Source organism: Ptychodera flava, chromosome 21, assembly GCF_041260155.1.
Source record: "Ptychodera flava strain L36383 chromosome 21, AS_Pfla_20210202, whole genome shotgun sequence".
Classification (NCBI taxonomy): Eukaryota; Metazoa; Hemichordata; class Enteropneusta; family Ptychoderidae; genus Ptychodera; species Ptychodera flava.
In genome coordinates, this window is record NC_091948.1 from 36,148,476 (window position 1) to 36,169,963 (window position 21,488).

The 21,488-nt window shown below is 36.5% G+C and overlaps 1 protein-coding gene across 2 annotated transcripts in view; it reads left to right on the forward strand.

Annotated features, from left to right (window-relative positions):
• The window catches only part of LOC139122125 (neuronal acetylcholine receptor subunit alpha-10-like), a 43,336-nt gene extending 22,353 nt beyond the window's left edge, over nucleotides 1-20,983 (forward strand). For both annotated transcript variants that reach the window (XM_070687525.1, XM_070687526.1), the window contains exons 2-6: nucleotides 5,999-6,138; nucleotides 10,149-10,193; nucleotides 14,700-14,809; nucleotides 15,189-15,724; nucleotides 17,555-20,983. In XM_070687525.1, the coding sequence (XP_070543626.1) occupies nucleotides 5,999-6,138; nucleotides 10,149-10,193; nucleotides 14,700-14,809; nucleotides 15,189-15,724; nucleotides 17,555-18,048 (1,325 nt within the window). In that variant the 3' untranslated portion in view covers nucleotides 18,049-20,983. The remainder of the gene's footprint in view (nucleotides 1-5,998; nucleotides 6,139-10,148; nucleotides 10,194-14,699; nucleotides 14,810-15,188; nucleotides 15,725-17,554) is intronic.
• The last annotated feature ends 505 nt before the right edge of the window (nucleotides 20,984-21,488 follow it).

Below are 21,488 nucleotides of genomic sequence, written 5' to 3' on the forward strand. Positions count from 1 at the left end.
AGGGTAAGCCTAGTTCACGTGCCACGTGCTGCGTGGCGCGTGCCAGGGACTCGTGAGAAATTATAGGAAGAGAGGGAGGGCCTAATTAAACAGAGTATACGGAATCTAGGAACTGCGTTAGTTTATACATGGCCAGAGTATATTCAGGCAACACCACAATACCCATCTCAACACTACCTTTGTTTCGCCAAACTTACGTAAGTTTGGGATTGAAATTAATTAGATGGAATAAAGTCTTTAGAGTTTGACCAATTTCAACACCTCTACACACAGAGAGGCCGACTTTGTCTCGAAGCCAAGTTGTCGCAGAGCGGAGAAGTTTGCCTAGGGCCGTGTTCTCATTGTATTCAAACTTATTGGCATGTAAAGACTAGTACAATTGTGCATTTTGTCGCAAAACCTTCGCGATTTTTGTGAGAAACTGATGGTGAATCACAGTGATATTCGGGAAAGGGTGTCAGTAATTGTTTTCATTACCAGAAAGTAAATTGAAGTAATGTGGAACAACAAATGTTACAGTAATAACACAGCGTGTAGGTAGAAAAGTTGGCGACAGATGGAGATCGACATATGGGATACGCTATCTGTTCACGTGATCGCTAGGTCGGAAGCAATTCACACTCAAAGTCAATGCCGAAAAGACAAAGTGAAATACTATTGGCTGATAATTTTAGTTTTTCTCTATTTTCCCGCCTTTGCCGCAATGTTGTGAGTTGCGTCACAAACGCTGCATATTCTGTGGAATACTGCAAACCATCAGCATGGCATTTTTTAAAACCAATGGATTTTCTGTCACAAGCACTAATCTTCCCAGCCATGCTAAAATTTAGAACACAAAATAGTCTACTCGAGACAAAAATAGAGTAGAAATATTTCCGGCCTCACAAACCAGAGATACTGAAAATCGTATTCCATAACGTGCAATTGACTGAAAGGGAAGAGAGCAGCATTCATGTAGGAAGACTGCTTGGGGTTGTTATCAACATTCCCCTGTAATTACCGTGATAACTGAAGTTAACGATACGCAGTACTCTATCTTTGTTAACTTAATCCAGTTTGAATTGTAACAACAGTATTCCCCCGAGATCTGATATGCGGCATGTCTGGAGTGGGGAAAGTCACTTTGTTGTTATGGGAATGTCCATATGACATTTCTAATTTTAGTGGCTTTTTATTGCAACACGTGCTGATTTCTGCCCCTTAACGAATAGTATCGCCCTATGCATTGGGATGCCACTGCACTGAAAATCGGCTGAGGCAGAGTCCTGATCCTGCAAAATATCGAATCGACAGGCTTTTATCACCGTTATGCGATAGTGGGCCCTTCAGTCACATGTACGTTTGTGGAGGGACCGTGGTTCCAGCCTGAAATTCATTGAACAAGAAAGGAAAGTCTCTGGTTAGTGTCACAGTGGTTAACTGGAAATACATTTGTTTACGCATGGAGGTATAAAATGAGAGTCGTCTTTTGCCCGTGATTAGGACACCAAGACTGGCCAAGACTGTATCATGTTTCGAAAATCAATGTTGACCTGGCCTGACACGAGTATGCCCATCGCATTCATGGTAGGCCTGCCCGCAGCCTATGTGTTGTGGTGGGACTGTGGTTTACTTGCACGCGTGCGAAATACAGCGTCTTGGTAACATTTTGATTGATACAAGTTGAAAGGATGGCGGACTTGTCCACAAAATAAACCTGTTTGCAACGTTTTGATTGATACCTGTCAATAGGCTTACGTCCACACCAGTCACAGTTCGATAGACACCATAGGACCTAGATATTTGCAATATAGCAACCTTAACATATGGTCTACAAAATCAATGTACAGAATTTTGATTGATCAATTTTTAATGTTACAAATTTACGTGAAGTGTGATTTTGAAAAATGCTGGCCCTCCCTCCGTATAATTTCTCTCGAGTCCCTTTCTGCATATGCATGTAGAATTCGCTGGTCGTTCACTGGTCCCCAGTTCATGCATTTAGAAGGCGGCGTTGAAGCCCGAATGTTGATTTATTCATGAAAATGAACCAATGAATTAAATTTGAGTGAAAATGCACCTACTTCTGGCTCGCGGCACGCTGCGCGTGGCACGTGGCACGTGAATTAGGCTTTCCCCTCTATCTATGTATCAAAGTTCAGACTTCAGTCTTAGAAACAAAGCGGACTGTTTCGGATTAAGTTTTGATAGGTACGTTAATGCATCAACAGGGTAATTTTCGAAAATGCTGGTTTAGGGGCCCGTTTTACCACTGCTATCACATGTATCAGTGCACAGTCGCTCGAGAGTTATTCAGCTCTGGGACTAGTCGCCCCATAGACGAGTATACAGAAGCGAGAAATACGCTTCTGTATACTCGTCTATGGGGCGACTAGTCCCAGAGCTGAATAACTCTCGAGCGACTGTGATCAGTGCTAAAACAGTATTTTAGCGTCGGTGGAATGAGCTGTCGTCCAATCAGAATGACACATGGTAGCATGATATGATATATTATTTATTTACTCTACACTGGTTGTGAACACCTTGGCTACTCAGCTATTCAAATAAATAAATATTCAAGTTTGTGCAAAAACTGTTAATTTTTTTCAATTTCTTTTGTTCTGTTAGGCCAAAAAAAAAAGAAATGATTCTGGTCAGGTCTTTCTTTAAAAAATGGTGCGGCGACGCGAATTTTTTTTAATTATTTTTTTTCCCTCAAGGCACATAGTCACATATATACTGTTCATGCAGTCACTGATCATGCACCCCAAAGAATTTTCTCTTTCTCTTCAGCCGTTTTGGTTTGGTGTCATAGAAATCAGTACGTACTTCGCCGCGGCCGCCGGCCACAAAACCGGACAAAAAAGGGTGGCGCGCTGTTGTTCAGGTGACGCGCACGCTGACCAGAAACATTTCTTTTTTGTGGCCTTAGTGTTTCATGTTTTACTCTGGGACCCTTAATTTATTCACCACCAAAGCTTTAACCCGGGTCACTGATTTTAGCTTTGCCATGTTGCTTATCTAATAGTAATAGGTTGATTGTTTGTCATCATCTGACATCTAACTTGGCGGCAGCAATATTTCTTCTGGAAAACCTCTGGTCAGAAAACTTGCATGTTTGGTGTACTTGGCCTATGGGTGGCCTTACTAGGATTTTTCAAATGATTTCATATGCAACTTTTGGGTGGCATATTTTCGCATTTTTGGCCAAAACATCTTCTCTGATGTCACTGATTCAAAAGCCTTCAGATTTTATATGTTGTCTAAAAATGCCCTTATTCAAGTTTGTTGGAATTAGCATAAAATAGGCATAGACAAATTTTTAATTTCGTATTTCATGGTTCATGCATCTTTAGGTCAAAAAAAAGTTTGTTTCTCATCCTTATGTGCATCAATTCAGACCCACCACGTCCATCTTTTTTTCTGCTCACTAGGAAATAAACTCAATAAAATAAACAAAAAATATGCGACGAAAGTGCATAACACAGTGCTATATAAAACAGAACTGTAAACAAAATAACTAACACCAACATTCCATTCAGAACTGTACACAGATGTCACTGTTATATTCGAAACTGTGCAATGCTGCCCTGAAAGTCAAACCACAGAACTGTTGCTATAAAAAAATAATAAAGCAACACTGCTGTTCATTTATCTCTGCGTGCATTCCGATGTTGTTTTCATGGTTTTTGCACATTTACTTTGGTTGAAGAATAAAAAGAAATTGAGAAGAAAAAATGACCTGCGTCACCGCATCATTTTTGCAATATGTCTAGGATGAGAAACAAACTTTCTCTTTTTCATGGACTTTCTTAAACCTCTTTACCTCCTCTTCTCAAACTACTTGTCAGATATCAAATTTAGTAGCAGCTTTGCATGTATGATCTAATTCAGTTTGGTGCAAATCATTAGGAAAGTTGCATCTGCAGGGAAGATACTGTTTTTCTCTGATATTACTGGTTCAATGACTTCACGAATATTTGTTCAAATTAGAATAAAATTTGCATATGTAATTTTTGAGAACTTTTTTGCGATTATTTGCCCATTTTTCTAAACAAATCTAATACTGTGATAGCATAAGTTTAAAAGCGATCAATATGGTATTTTGGCACCTACAGTTGACCGCATTTAATTTTGCATAAAATAGATGAAATTCGCATGAAAAAAATTGGGGGCCACTTTTGTTCAGTCAAACCTATCCTTTGATGATACCACTGATCTGCTTGCTTTCAAATAGTATCATATAGCATATTATTATTCAGCTTTGAGAAAATTAACCTTAACTTTGTTTATAAAAGTCTTTCAGAATGTTTGCATGATTTGTTCACAAGTCATCTTCATCTTTTCTTAAAGGCCTGGGACTTGATACACAGGAGCCACTTAATCCTTCAAATAGCTGGAAGCACTGCATGGCTGTGTGTTAATATATGTGTGAATTACGGTAAACAGGAACCACATCTGAAGAAATGGGTGTTGGGGAGAGCAAGATAAAGGGTTCTTGGTTGAGCCATGAAAATTTTTCACTTTGAAATTATTTTTCAACAGAAAAAAATTAAAGCAGCATTTAGACATGTACACTAAAAAAGAAATCATTGTAAAAATCTGTCTTCACATGTTAAATATGAACGCTTGGGCTTGTTTTGAAACTCCAGCTGCACAGAAAAATGACTAAAGTAGGGTTAACCAATCCTGCTCTGAACAAGAGAGGGGTAGGATTGGTTAACAATCAGAGGAAAATTTTACAGAATGCATAGTAGAGTCATATTGATCTGATGTCATGAATTGCAAACCATAATTGACTTGAATTCCATTAAGACTAATTTGCTTGTATGTATATGGAAGTTGTCATGACCATCTGCCAACATATCAATAAGCACAACTGTTTCATTTGCTAGTAAATCCATAATTTCAAATTGTACCACTCCTGTTGAAGTTTGTCTGTACAAAAATTGTCTAAATCTTCTAAGCAACTGTAGCTCATGATTCGTGGGATTTTAAAGCCATATTCATGGAATTTTTTAAAATTTCTTATGGCTATATTTGGTAACAGCATTGTTTGCTCATATTTGGTATTGATATAAATACCAAAAAGAGCTTATATGGTGAGTCGATGGCATCTGTATGTATGTGCTAAAGCTACCATCTCAGTATTTGGTGTACAGGTAGATGAATGGGTTGAGATGTGACGTTGTTCAAATGAACATGTCAGCGTCAAAAATATGCAAATGAGGTAAGAAAATGGGGAAATCCTGCAAATGTGCAGGAGTGGTGGCAGTAACTGAAACAGCCCACACATCTGAGTAAAAGGTTTTTGACCTTTACCTATTTGTATGCAGGTACCTTATGTGTGGGAGTGGTGGCAGTAACTGAAACAGCTTATTAGTCATTTCCTGTCATTGTTTATGAACTGTGACATATTAACAGATCTGCTCAAACCATGGATGTCTATTATTGTACATCCATGGTTGAAACATCCTCTGCTATGCATGTTGCTAAAGTTTACCTTCAGTACCTAAAGTTTCAGACCTTATTTACTTTTGTCATTCTTGTGTTTCTGGTTTAAATATTTCTTGCTGTTTTTCTGGTTGTACTGAGCAGAAATCATTGTCATAACATCAATGTAGAATTTTCCTGCACTGAACAGATAGAAACAACACTTTTTGTTGATCTTTGGTATGTACCAATTCTAATCAAATTTGAGTGACACCGTATAATTGCGGTATTTTTTGTTTCTCTTTGTTGGGGTGACTCTCAGACCCTTGGGGAAACAACTGTATCCTATCGTTTCCTTCATTGCCAGTCAATATTTGTATTCGGAGGTATAGGAGAAAAGTTCTAGCAATTGATGTGAAAAAATATAGGTATTGAAAAACTTTTTTTTTGCCTAGGTATGTTTGCCAGTCCAGTGGTGATGCTATGGGTACCACAAAATAATCATCTTTACTCCTGTGTTTACACATAGCAGCATGTGCGGCTGTTAAAACGTGATAGTTAAAATATAGCAATTGTTATTTTTCAGGGTTGTTTGCATCTCCTGATGAATTCAATCTTCTTCATGATGTACTTGCAAACTATAGTAATATAGTGCGTCCAGTTAGTAACTCTTCCGCTGCCGTTCTTGTAAAGTATGGTGCTGCTCTTCAACAAATTATTGATTTGGTAAGTGTTTGTATTAACGGTTTTATAGAGTGCTACAGTCTTTGAACTTAATGTATCCCAACAGAATTATTCCATAGATCTAATGAAACAATAAAATTGCATCTTTTCACCTGTAACTGGAATGCAAATAGTCTAGGATCTTGCTGTCTTCTGTTGGCCTTCGCCACAGAGTGTGGGTGAAGATCCTAGACAAGAATGCACACCAAAAAAGGGCTAATGATAATCTGTGAAATGGTGAAATGACAAAATGGCGAAATCACGATTTTCGATTTTTTCCAAATAGCAAAAAGAAGAAGTAAAGAAACTACACAAACAGAAATTACCTGCCATCTGGAGTATACTTTATCATCGTCTCCTACTCTTGTTAGTACAACATTGCCTGTAAAACGCCATGTTGAACATCACTGAAATTGGCCTTGAAATCAGATTCAGTCTCAAGTAACTAAACAAACAGCTGGCATATGTTTTTTTCCAAACTGACCAAAGTCATTTCTGTCACATGAAAAGTATTTCGGCCACAACAAGTTTATTTATCGTGTTTTGCAGTATAAAGAAAAGGCACTGATTAGTGATGATACCATTGTCGGTTTAGTTTATTTGTTTGGCTGCCGTTTTATCGCATACTCCTGCCAAACTACGTGTACTTTTGCACTCTTACGCAAAACATTTTTATCTTGGTACAAGAAATTTAAGGGACGAACCTTTAGATATTGGGAGGGGATGGTCAGAAACGGAAAAAAAATTCAGAACAGAAAATTTGGGGGAAAAAATCTTCACACTACATTGCAAAATAAACAAAATATATACACAATTGAGTAAAATAAATCTGCAAGACTCAGAAAAAAAATTTGCACTCTATTCTCATTTTTAAAAAAATTAAAATTTGAAATTTTCAGTTGTACAAAATTTTTTTCACAATCGGATCATTAGCAGCCCCCTCCCAAGATCTAATGGTCTGTCCCTAGGCCTCAAGGTCTACGTGGTTTTGTGCTCTATCAACTTCCGATAGCGCAATTTCACTTAATTTATCGTACTTTCAATGCTTAACTTTGATGTTGAGAATAAAGACATGTGCAGATTCACTGAATTTGACTTTATTCAGATGAAACTCAGCAGATTTTCTTATAAATTTCCAACCTGCACGGCATACACATGGGTTTTGGAATCCACCGTGTAGATTGCAGTGTGCACCCGGGTATTTCGGCTTAACATCGATTATAAAGGATACTCTTGGTGGCAGGTAATTTCTCTACGTGTATCTTTTTTTCTTTATTTTGCAATTTGAAAAAAAATTGTGATTTCGTCATTTCGCTATTTCGCAGAGTATCATTAGCCCCAAAATAGCTGTGATTCTTGCTGATTTCCATCAATCTTCCCTGGCAATTTTGGGTGGTGAAGAAAGGTCACCAGGCCACTTTCTCCACCACCTACCATCCTACTTCAGAAAACATTAATTTATAACCTTTATATTCATGTGACACTGACATTGATCAATGAATGTATAACTTATTTTGTTTTTTTACTTTCAATCAGTATGAAAGGCAAAGCTAATGTTTTGATGATTTCTTTAATCTGTTATTGTAAACGAGTAGTTCTGTTTCTTCCCTCTACAATATTGCGGACACTAGATTAGTTATTAGATTGTGAACACATTATGGTCAACAACTTTAAAGTTGACATTATAACCTATGATTTCATTTGCTTTGTCATCAAATTGCTACACAGACATACAGGCTGTAGAAGGCAAATTAGCACTGTATGGGGAACATGGAAAAATTATCAAACTTCCCATTAAAATGCAAATTATTTTTGCATAGGGGAAGGTCACCATTGTTTTTGATCAAGGAGAAAGGGGAGGTTAGCTAAAGCCTTTTTTTGCACATTTTTAAAGCCCCCGCCCCTGTTCTGTCCAGGTCCTTTAGGAAGTAATGACAGGGAGAAACCGACTGTATTGTGTCACTTACAAGAACTCAGCAGGCTAGGCCATGTTCACTTAGAAAGATATACCATGAAAAAAACTGCAGGAAAAGCAAAATATGCAAACTTTTCAAAACCTTGATAGTCATGGTGATGCAAAAATTATTGAATGTCTTTTAAAAGGTGATGAAACTTTAGGGTTGAAATGTTTACTTATGAAAAATTTAGCTTGTATTAAATGCCAAACATTTTATAATACCAAATGCTTCAGACAAAACATTTTGTCCATACTCAGAAATGATGTTTTTGTCAAAAAGAAGAAACCTGACAGAAGAACTTTACATCTGCAAATTTTTCATCCTTAGTACACATCTAATTCTAAATATTATCAATTCTATAAACCTTAGTACAGACACATTTCGACCAGCAGTTTTGTGAGAAAAAGGTCTGCATTCAGTAAATTTTCGATCAGATTCGAATCCAGCATACTGCACACCACCAAGTCACCTAGCAAAGACATCACAGTCAAAACTGCATCCCTAAAACAGAGTGATTCAATATCCGAACTAAGTTTTTACTATTATTCCTACTGTGACCCTTCCACGTTCTGTAGAGTTCATGAAGTACCGGTAATCGCACTCACATACTTACTATCACACATCGCACATAAACTTTACTGAAGCAATGAATGCATTGCTTTACTGGGCAAAAGACAGCCTCGGAGACAATTCTGTTCACTTGCAGGGCTATCAACCCAGGGTAGGAAATACAGTAAATTTTTGATTGGGTTCTAACTCACAAAGTAAACTCACAACCTATGGCACCCAGTCACCTAGCCAAGATGCAACCATCTTTTAAACAGGTTGACAAAATCCCCACTCTTAAAGGAAATGGTTCAATAACCAAGCTATTAAGTTGTTACAATTTTTCAGACTGCAACCCCTCTACATGCTGTGGAGTCAGGGCTCGAAATTAACTTTTTTCTCGGTAGTCCCATTGGGCTACCATTTTCTGAAGTTGGTAGCCCAGTGACAAGGTCTGGTAGCCCATGCATAAATGAAGAGTTTTTTGTAAAGGATATTTTTATTCATATATAGACAATCAAAGATTCATTTTTCATGATTCTATTCAGGAAGTGAATTTTCTAGTCATTTGACATCAATACCTGCAGATCATAGCCCTTGGAGAACGGTATAGCAAGTGTAGTGGACAACGGTGATGCCTCATAGTTAGACGACCTATTCACACATACGCACACTTGCTACAGTCATGTTCCTAATACTTTCATGGCAATTTCGGCTATTTTTCTCCACCATAGTACATTATCAGGGGATGATCTCGTACACTTCGGAAAGCGTAATTTATGGATGGCCTGACAGCTAAATTGCAGTTTGAATAATTTTGTGTTTAATAAAATTGTGATTGATACATTGTGATTAAATAACAATGAAAATGAATTTTCATTAGCCATCATTTCCCGAGCCTGTCATCCAAGTACATCAGTTCAGATAATGATATTTTATTGAAGGTTTGTCGTACAAATTTGACTGCAATGTCACCTTTTTATTTTCATAACGAAGTCATAGTCCGGCCTTTCTGTGTCCAGCTGGGTTGACTGTTATGAGCGTCGGTCATCTCACAGTGATCAACATCATGTCATATTAGCCCCTAACGTTTGGACAAGTGTTTTCATGTCCCAGGCTTTGGTAGTCCGTTTGGGCTACCATTTCATGGGTTTTGGTAGCCCCATGGAAAAGTTGGTAGTCTGTGGACTTGGGACCATACCACTAATTTTGAGCCCTGAGAGTTCATGAAGCACTCGCACTCACACACTCGCTATCACACACCTCACACAAACTTTGACGGATGCCCATTATGCCAATCTCATAAGGTTCAGGTAGTTTGATAACGGAGCTAAAGGGATAATGTTTTGAAAATCAGTTGTGATGAAATTTGAGAAGGAAGACGATACATTTAAAATGCACAGAAATTCTCTATAACATATTGTACCGTAAAAGGCATATCATCATGTAACTCGTTCTGATTTCAGGAATTTTTTGTTCTAAATAAATTGAATTTATTGTTATTTTCAGGATGAAAAAAATCAAGTTCTGACATCAAATTTATGGATAAGAATGGTAAGCTAAAGTGGTTTAAAGAGAGATTCATGGCCTCATGCTATGCCCAGAATAACTTTGGTGATATCCAAGGAATCTTATATTTGGCGCAAATGTTTTTACTACAAGCTATTCTTATTTTTTCTTTCCAGCACTTATGATATAAGCATGCACTACATAGATCTACTTTACACCTCAGTGCACTCAATGTTTTCCTTCCCTTTTCTGCTCCAAGAAATCATATTTCAGGAATTCTGCTGCAATATCTCAATGGCATAGGCACTATCTATAGGGGACTATTTGACTTCTGTAAATTTGTGAAAATTTAAAACACAAGACAGAAGTCAATGTACTAGTGTTAAAACCAATATATTTTTCTCTCAATATAAATATGTTAGAAAGATGTACAAGTTGACAATGAAAATTTGAGGAACAACAAACATAATGAAATACAATCAGAGCCTTGTTTCTCTGACCTCAAAAGATAACATCTTCCCTGAGAACTTAAAAGGAATTTACTGTTTTAAAGAAAAGCAGGTATAGTACTGAGCAAAGTTGGTTTTTGCCAGAAAAGTGTTCTATAATTTAAAGTTGTAAATACCATACTAGAATTTCTATTTTGTTATCATTTGTTACGATTTAAAATGAATATATAGAACCATCCTGTGATATGTGAAACACGGGCTTTCTCATCAAGACACTGAAGAATCTCAGTAAAATAACATAAATAAAAAAATTAGTACTATGTTGAACTTCAATTTGTTGAATTTCGGTGTTAAATGCATTATTGTTTTGCTATTCTAGGGGGGAGGAGTGATAAGAGTGACTTTTGAACATAACTCGTACACAAATAAAACTTGATGCCCTGATGGACACAGGAGGGCGCTGTTTTGTGGCATGTGTTTTGTTGAGTTGTATTTCTTGAGCAGTGTTGAGTGTTGGCTAGCGTTTGGGCAATCAGTTGAAATATACTACTGTTAGTTCCCATGAACATTGTGTGTCCCTTGTCTTATACTGTTCTAACACAATAAATTGCCAATTTGAATATTTGATAACCTTTTCAAATTAATGTGATATGTCTAGAAATACTGCATCAAATTTGATGAAACTTGGTACAGATATTGAGCTCAGTGTTGTAATAGCATGCAAAGGCATTTAGCTGTATCATGTCAATTAATTGGTGATTTGTATATTTAATGAGATTTCACTGGGTGATGTCTTAAAATGATGCAGCAAATTCAACAAAACTTGGTACAAATTTTTGAACTCTCAGTACTGTAATAGTGTGCAAAGCCATTAAACAGTACCATGTCAATGAAATGCTGTTTGTTTTCAACTTATCAACTCAGCCCATACATGTGCAAACTGCATTGTTATTGTTGACAAGTGAATCCCTTCCGATTTATGTCAGCGTGTGGCAAGCTTGGCTCAAGGTTCATGTCCAACCTTGCAACCAAGGTTGGAGTTGAAAAATGCTTTAAACTCAGTTAAAGCTTGTGGCAACTTTGTCTGGCAATTAACCTTGCCAGCCAAGGTTAACACGAAACTGTTAAAAGCTTGGTCGAAAGTTTAGTATTGCACACTTGTAACAAGGTTTAACAATCTTGTGCATTTAAAGTTTGTATGCTCCATATTAATTAACTCCTCATTTTCAAGCCTAAAAGGTTGTGTCGAAGTTGTAGATTTCCCATCATCCCTTGTTGGTTGTAGTTTTATCAGTATGTTGCCATGGAGACTTCATTTTACCTACCATGATGGGTTCACTGCTCATACTAATGTGCATTTTATCCTGCCAAAATTCCTGTAAAAGTTGGCATAACCCCAGAGCAGTAAGCTCTCAAATAAATGCATTTACCAATTTACAAGGAAAAATAATTCCAAATAGTTAAATAGAAAACCAGATATGTTGTAGATTCGTGATGCTGAAACCAGAGAAACAACACATTTTAGTGACAGCAAAATTTGTGCATTTGTACCACTCTTTCAACATTTTGAAAGTTCAGATATGTACACCGAGTTGTGAAATCAGCTGTGTAAACATGGCTAAACATAATTGCAGACTGTAAATCAGCACAGATGTATTTCTGAAATACTAAGAAAAAGTTAAAAATAAAACAGAGAAACAAAAGGTTAAGTTCAATTTAGGGTAAGATTTATTTTACAGTATATGCCAGTGTTTTTTTCATGCGACATAAATGTATCTTCATAAAATTTTGACTTGAGAAGTTTCATGTAAAATTAACATTACTGTCAAAGACAGAGATTTAGCTTGTGTTCTCTGAATTTCTCGTCCCTTTACAGTACCAGCAACGAATACTGAAAAATACAAATGGTTCCGGGAGTTTAAAGCCTGCCGCACATGAGAGAAATTAGCTGAGCAAAGTTTCATTTGAGGCTGTTTGCTCTGAGCTAGTTTACCCTCGTATGCGGTCTATTATTCGTGAGTTTTTGTCCTTGCGAGGTGTTGAGCAAAATATCCTACCTGTTTGATATTTGTGGATGCTAGACGGTTCCCAGTTGCAGGTCTCTCCATGCTGCGCACACAGTATACCGGTACAATTTGGACAATATAGTCGGCATCTTAAACTACTTTTCGTGTTCACAAATTTAGAACTCTGTCTGTCCCTGGCTATACACATTTCTGCAAAAGTTTGATGTCATTCGGCCAGTGATTCCATACAAAGATAACAAAACTTTCTGCCAGATAACCTGATCATGAATACTAAGTCCACGCACGGTACAGAAATCTTACTTCCTGCCATTAGAGCCTTATGACGTTCACGGAAGTGAGATCAATAAATCATTACGCAATGGATAACGTAGTCCCGTTTTTTGAATATTGGATTGGATTTGACCCTGTATCAACCCTAATCTAGTACATTTCAAACTATAGTAATTTATTATATTACATTATGAAAATGGTTACACTAATGATTGGAAATACTCAAAAGAGTACAGTTCTTTCAGCACGAAGATTCAATATCAATGCGCGAACTTAACTTGGTAAACCGTGACCTCTGAGTCAACATGTCATAGGCACACAGACATTGTATTGTAGTGTGCATGTGCATCACAATCATCCCTTTTCCTGCCAAGTCCATATTTCACCGCCAGGTCATGATGGTTAAAACTAATGAAACACAACATATTCCATATGCCATATTTTAACATAATACTGTACATTTGAAGGCTGTTGAAAACATAAATACTGTAAATTTGATTTTTTTGGACTATACCGGTAAATGCTATAACAGACCAAGCCAAGTAGGTGAAAATACGTCATGTTTTGGCTCAATACTGCTTTTTACTTACTTGGCTGATGGGGAAGTGATACTGTCTGGCAGGAAAACGGTTAATGGTGTGAGCGGGGACTGTGTCATCAGTAATGACTTGTCACGTTGATCATATAAAAGTGGTTAAAGCATTGGCATTAGACAAACTAGACATATTGTCTAAATCGAGGTGTTGCCAACACTGTCGGGTGCAATTAAGAGCTTTGGCGGTAACTTTGAGTCAATCATAAAAAGTCAACTCTTCGAAAGTTGAAACATTGTCTTGCAGGAGGTCAGACGTATAGTCTAAACAATACCACCACATATGTCCAAGTACTGTCCAAGTCTTATCACTTGCTTTCAGGTGTAGTTAATTTGACTATATCTGACCTGGCTGTAAGACAATATTTCAACCATGGCAAGAGTTTATTTCACTCATCGACTTGAATTACTGCTCAGCTGATTATTACACCTGACAGTGTTGGCAACACCTCAATTTAGACAATATGTCTACGTCATGTGATGCCAATTCTTCAAAGCGCAAACTACTGAAATTTAACTAAGTTACTGCCACTAACTAATTCCCAATTACAAGCAGGGACTATGTCATTGTCAATGACTTGTTATATAGTGGAATACCTGAGGTGCCATTGTTCAGTTCCTATTCTCAGAATGTAGAAATACTTTATAGTGTACATACCTGAAATTCAATTAAATGGAGCTTTGAAATGTGTTTATCGGTTTTATGTAGAAACTATGAACAACGGTCTATATGCAGCATAGATTGGAAATTGAAAGACAAGTGATGTAAATAACACCAATCTAATTACATGGACCCAAGCCAAATTTTTGAGCCATTTCAAAGTGTGTGTGGCCAAGAGCTTGAAGCACTAGTACTCATATTGTCACCCGAGATATATTTATTCCAGTTTTACAAGTTCCTTTACCACCTATTACGTAAAAAAATTATTTGCATCAACCATGTTTAATCAAAGTGTGACTGCCCAGCAGTGGAGTCATTTAGATATTGACGTAAATAAAAAAATTTGGAAAACAATTTGGAAAACAAGATCATTTGCAAACACTTATTACCAAATAAAAACGTTTCACTCAATTGATATCAATAGTTGCCAAAGAAAAAAATGTCAAAAATGACACTCTCTAAAGGTCACCTTCATACTTATTCTGATCCATCCCCAAGTTTACAAAAAACAAATCTTGATGACTTTGTTTAACTTCTCCTTTACTTTCATAGCAATGGTCTGATGATAGCTTTAAATGGAATCCAGATGATTATGGTGGCACATCAGTGCTTATTGTTCCTTCTGATACAATCTGGAAACCTGACATTGTACTGTACAACAAGTGAGTAATATGATGTTTGACATGTCTACCATGAAAGTAAAGACTACATATTTGCTCTTCTGGATACCATCTGAGGGCATTATGTCATCAAAATGCAATTGAAAAAAAGGAAATTGATTGAAAATAGTAAAGTCAGTCATTTCTCTTAAAAAATGGTCTGATGCTTTATTATATGCATCTCTTTGTAAAAAAAATGTGATGACTGTAAGTTATCAGGATTTATAGACATAAATTTACAAATTCAATCTTTCAGTTATATTCTTACATATAGTCATAAGTCAATGACAACATTGATAACTGGTTTGCATATACAAAACTTTTTTGGTTACAATTTCACCTTTGCGATATTCACACCTGCATGATATTGATCCTTTTGCAGTGCTGATGAAAGTTTCAGTGGTATGATGAATACCAATGCCCAGATATATAGTGATGGAACAATTACTTGGTTTGCACCTGCAATCTACAAAAGCACATGCAAAATAGATGTCACATACTTTCCATTTGATCTACAACGATGCACACTGAAGTTTGGTTCTTGGGCCTATAATGGCTTTCAAATAGACCTCACCAACAGATCGACTGCAGGAGATATTGGAAACTATTTGGATAATGGAGAATGGCAACTTGAGGGAATGCCTGTAAAACGAAATGTGTTGTACTATGGATGCTGCCCTGAACCTTACCCTGATGTGACTTTCACAATCATCATCCAAAGAAGAGCACTATTTTATCTATTCAATTTACTGGTACCATGCATGTTGATATCAACCATAACATTGCTAGACTTTTACTTACCAGCAGATGCTGGAGAAAAAGTGACCCTAGGAATTACCATATTGTTGGCCCTTACTGTCTTTCTTCTGTTAGTTGCTGAAACAATGCCTCCAACATCTGAGGTTGCACCACTTATAGGTAAGTAATTGCTTCTCCAGTTTTGTTTTCAAAGGAAGGTAACAGCCCACAGTGACATATAATGTACGCCCTGATGTAAAGGAAAATCCCGAATACAATACAATACAATTGCTCAAGGAGTGTGGTAAGGCAAACAAAGATGCAGACTTCAACAAGCATTGGATGAAGCTGCTGTTGGGGGAGAAACTAAAGTACAAGAAATAAATTTAATTTAATAGACAGACTTATTAGGTACATGTATAATATTATTCAGCTTCCCTACACGCTTACACAGCAAACTTTATAAAATTTATATGGTTTTGTCTGAAGCAAACTTAACCCTTTAACCCCAGTTCCCTGTATACAGGTCCAACTTCACCATAGAAAACAACTGATTTGGGACAAACCATGGTGGTGAAAGGGTTAAAGAAATGCATGTTACAGTCAGAGGAAAATATAATCTCATGGCATATCATCACGGTTCCCATGGTTTTCTTACAACCACTTGACATAAATTATCTCTTGACTTAAAATACTTTAATCACTAGGTTGGCTGCTACCTAACTAGCCTACAGAGAATCCATAAGATCTTTCAAAATTAATGCACAACTGTGATGCATATATGCTATAGATGCATGACTATAGGAAACTGATAAATAGAAGATCTTTGTGACTATGACAGAAACTTAGTTAATGCAGTTGCTGACATGTTCTTGATTAGTTGGTCAATATATATTCTCAAGTAATTGCTTTGAAATTATCATTACTTAGCTTATTGAAGATGTATACAGAATTTAACACAAAAACTTCGCTTTCTAAGTGCAAACCTTGCAATTTGTGTTTTCATCTCATTTACTCTTGCTCTGTGGAGTGACTGTGGTGAAAGTTGGTATGATGAAAATTGACTTTACAGACGTTCAAACATAGTTGGAGAGTCTATGGTTCAAAATGAAGCAATTAATATTTTTTAAACTATTATTGTGTTCTGTAGTGTTGTCATATATGCACATGTCCTCATGTGAGAGGGTGAAAACAAAAGAAAAAGAACATTTTGTGCCATGATGCTTGACTTACACTGACAGAATGATGTGGGTGGATTGGAACAATTGCAAAGCCCCAATAGCTGCAAATTCTATGTATTAATTTCATGAATTTTATTTTCAAACCAAAGTTGGTTCGTGTAAATGTGCTAACTGAAGGACGTGTATAGAAGTATCACTGCTCGCTGATTTTAGACCATGCCTACACGTTTTAACAGGCTGAATAATAAAAGTGTGCTGCACTCATAAAATGGCGCTCCACGAAAATGTATGGAAAACAGCATTTCCTGCTCATACACATCCTCATCATACCAGAAACAAGCATAATGCCATTAACTTGAATGCACAACACACGATGGCCAACATTTTGTGGTTGTAATTTTTATTTTCTCTGTCACATGATTAGTTTTTGAAAATGGCGGAAAATCTAAAATGATGTTGAAACGTTTGAATTTACATGCCACTTTGGACACTTATGACAGTGTTACCTTTTTGAGTCTCTAATGGGTCTTATTCAAAGAAAACTGGAAAACTCAGGATATTTTGAGATTGGTTTATTACACATTCACAGCTATTGGGGCTTTAAGCTCTTTTCTTTTGGACTGCATTAGTAAATATGTGTGGGCAGGGCATACAAATCATGAGAAAGTTGCAATGTTTTGGGAAGCTGAAAAATATTGTTATTGCAAAGGGAGACTTAAAAATGCCAGGATGTTACATGGACATTGTATATGATGGTGTTTACATAGCACTTAAAATTTGAATATAAATCATAGATACACCACAATCTTGAAATTTTGATTTATTACAGGACAATACTATTTGGCTACCATATGCCTGGTCTCCATATCCACATCTTTGACAGTAATTGTGCTGAGTTTACATTATAAAGTACCAGGCAGCATCAAACCAGTGCCTAGATGGGCCCGCATATTCTTCCTCCACTACTGCGCAAGGATCCTTTGCTTGGGTGATCTGATCAATGATGTTCAGGATACAGAATGCACTGTTGTTGAGAACAACCACCTGAAGAATACTCCACAAGAGATGCGGGAACATAACAGCAAAATCATTAATAAGGGTACCAATGTCGGTTACAGCCGTTTCGACTTTAATATCATGAAGATTTTAAAGAATGTAGAAAGCATGACACAACGATACAAAGATCAAGATAAAGAGGATGCTGTTATGAATGAATGGAAGCTGGTTGCCCTGGTTGTTGATAGAATCTTCTTATGGATGTTTTTGATTGCAACAGTTGGCTGCACTGCTGGTATTCTTAGTCAGGCCCCTAAAATTGTATAAATTTATTCTGTGCCAGCATCTATCTTACACTCAAATAAGAAGGTTCTGAACATGAATATTTTGTAAATGGCAACATCAATCAATCTTTTATTACTCAACACACACTGATAGAGAGTGGTACATTTCAGATGAAAGAACAACATTTCCAAAACTGAAGACCATCAAATTGATATTAAAATCCAAGTAAATTGAATTGAAGTACACATATAACTCTGACTGTAAACAACTTACTGTAGGTAGCTACTGGAGGGGTCAGCAAACACCAGAATTCCTTATAACTGGTTCAGAAAATTCTCCCGGAAAATTCTGTTCCATAATCTTTTTCATGTTTTCTACTTTTTCTTCAACACTCATAGTGATTGAAAAATCTGTTCCGCTTTTCTGACACAAAATTAATCTCTCAGAAATATGACACTTGCAAGTGAATAAAAAGTGAAACTCATCATCTGTTACATTACTATCACATCTCAAGCAAATTCTTTCATTTAAAGGTAAATGAGGTTTACATTTCCTACCAATTTCAACACGCAAATTATGATCACTCAGTCTATACAATGTACATAACCCGAAATCTGAAATATCTCATAAATATTTTTCAAAACCAAACTTGGTCTTGAAGATTCTATAAGTGTGCAATTTGTTACCACTTCCATTCTTCCTTGAATCATTGAAAAGGGTTCTCTTCCAAGTTTTTAAGTATTGATTTTCATATTCATGTTTTAACTCCTTACATAACTGAGAATAATAATTTACTCTAAATGCACTGAAAACACGACTGTGATTGGCAACTTCCCAAAATGTGATGGACAAATTTTGCCATATAGAATTGATTTGTATATTTTATCTAAATGCATTTGTCAAAATATGGTCTTCTGGTAAATTATTTAATCTACACCAATTCCTTATCACAGAGCTTTGAACATGACTATAGTAATATGCTGTTTTGATCACTCCACCGCAAATCATGATATCATAAGTCAAGAGTTTTTGGAATTGAAATCTTTACTCAAGTTCATTTGTTATATGACTGTTGGGAAATTATCTGGCATATCTTGTTCAGTGTAAACATTTTTAAGTATGTCATAGAAATGTTAGTTATATAATTGCTGTATCATAAAAGATAAAGATTACAAGAGCAGCTCTTTCTGGTGAAAGAAGACAGGCAAAAGTAAGTTCTCAGCAAAGAGTTAAGACTTAAGCTGTGTTGGTGCATGAAGCTAGTATAGTCATGGTGTTCCCCATGGACCCTCAGATGGCAGGAATCTAGTCCTGTCTATATCCATCTGCTGTGAGGGAAAATGCCATGCATCTATGTTTTGTTGCCATCACAGCCTAACACACTTGAACTAAAAGTAAAAAAGTTCACCAGCAAAATATGATATATGGGAACCTGTTGACATTAAAAAGGTGTATTTAAAATTGATCATTTCTGTGATAGTGCAATCTTCTGTGAGAAATGGTATCTAATGTGAAGGCTAATTGAGTATCAGTCGAGTTCAGCAAACAAATATTCTTAAATTGATTATGAAAATGTATAATATTTAGAGTTAAATTAAGTGTATTCTACTTATAAAATTAGTAAAAGTTTTTAATATTGTATGTGGTAAAATTGTATTATTTTTGAATCAAGTAAGACTTTATGGCTTCAATGTAATATAGTTGTGATGGTAAGAATAAAAAAAATCAACACTGTTAATGTTTGTTTCCTGTAAAAATTATCTGATTCTGTCTATCTGGGAGTCAAACAGAGCAAAGCATCTGAAAATAGAACATGGAGAACATTTTGACTGCTGTTGGCAGTTGTAGTTAATTTTCAGAAAGTGCGCTATGTTAAACAAAATTTAACTTGAAATAAAGGAGCAAATGGTATAAATGAATCTGCTGACCAAACCTTAAAGCTGTTAGACAAGCTGAATCAGAAAAGGAGATGTTGTGGCAAAATTAGCCCATAAAATTTAAATTTGTCTATAAATTAAATTTGTCAATGATACAATAATTTCCATTAATCAGCAAAAGTAGTCTTTGTTTAAAATATGTGGGTTGTCTACCCAGATATTTTAATTACAAGAGGTTATTTCAAAGAGCCTACGACCTCGATGATGAACAGTCACAGACATATAAAAAAATTAGCACTTATGTGTGCAAAACTTACACATCTGAAAGAACTGTTCCCGAAGAACAAAAAAAGAAAAATTTGGAAACCAGGGAATATCTGATTTCAGAAACAAGACATATTCAATAAAATATGAGGAAATTCACAAACGTTATACTGCTTTGCACAACATTGATATAGGGTGGCCCAGCAAACATATGTGTCAAGTATCAAATATCTGAGCATAGGGCAAAATTCAGAGGGCAAAAATCCTCTGAAAAGCAGAAACATAATGAAACCTCTTACACATGCTCGATGCATTGCACCTTGCACTGTAGATGCTTGATACTCATGCTTAGAGATGTTGACACCTGAATTCTTGATAAACAATCAGACTTCTCTAGGCAATGTAGAAACACCAGAGAAAGTATTACAAAAGTTTTTTTAGTAATTTACTGACTTGGACCAAGTCTAACTATACTGTTACATCATCATATTATCAACACAGCAAATTTTATTAACTTTGGTCTTCATGTCCTTCAAGTCTTCAATGTCGCTAATGCAGCTAAGGTCATATAAACTTATGCGAAATCTATCAGTAACATCAGTGACCCTGACCCTCTGCTTAATGGCAGGTTTGTAAACCAGATATGAACTGAAAATGCTCATGTGTTACATTATGTATTGCATTTATTCGCAAATTTAAACCTTTGCCACATGTTTGCAACTTCATTGAAAGTGTTATGATCAACATAATGAACAATATTCACCACAGATCAATTCTAAAGGTCATTAAGTATTCAAATATGTAATAAGCTGAAATAAAAACAATGTGAACAATAATACTTGTTTTATTGTAGTTTAAATGGGCCGGGTTCGAGGCTGTGAGTGGGACGGTCTCCGGACGAGGCCACTTAATAGTTAATCAGTATTGGCTTCAACCTCAGTGCGTTCACATGTGGATAACGTTTGTCCACAAAGCTATTGTTCCCGCCAATGAATAGCAACAATGTCAGACAAAGCACAAAGTTTCCGTGAATGGTGTGAGGCAGCAGGCCTAACGGAGGATACACATGACGTGCTAACTACACAAGGCATCCCATCAACCGATGTCCCGAAGCGGCTCAACGATCAAGACATCATCGGACTTAAACTGCCCATAGGCCAACGCGGACTGCTCCGCTGGGCATTGAACAACTTAGACGCAAAACCGGCAAAACAACAGGCACCTCAAGACCAACCTACACACGGGACAGAAACATCAGGGGCGACTACAAAGTCCCTTGCCAAAGATGAAGAGCTGAACAAACTCCCCGAAGCTTTCAGCAACGACGCGCTAAAAGACATT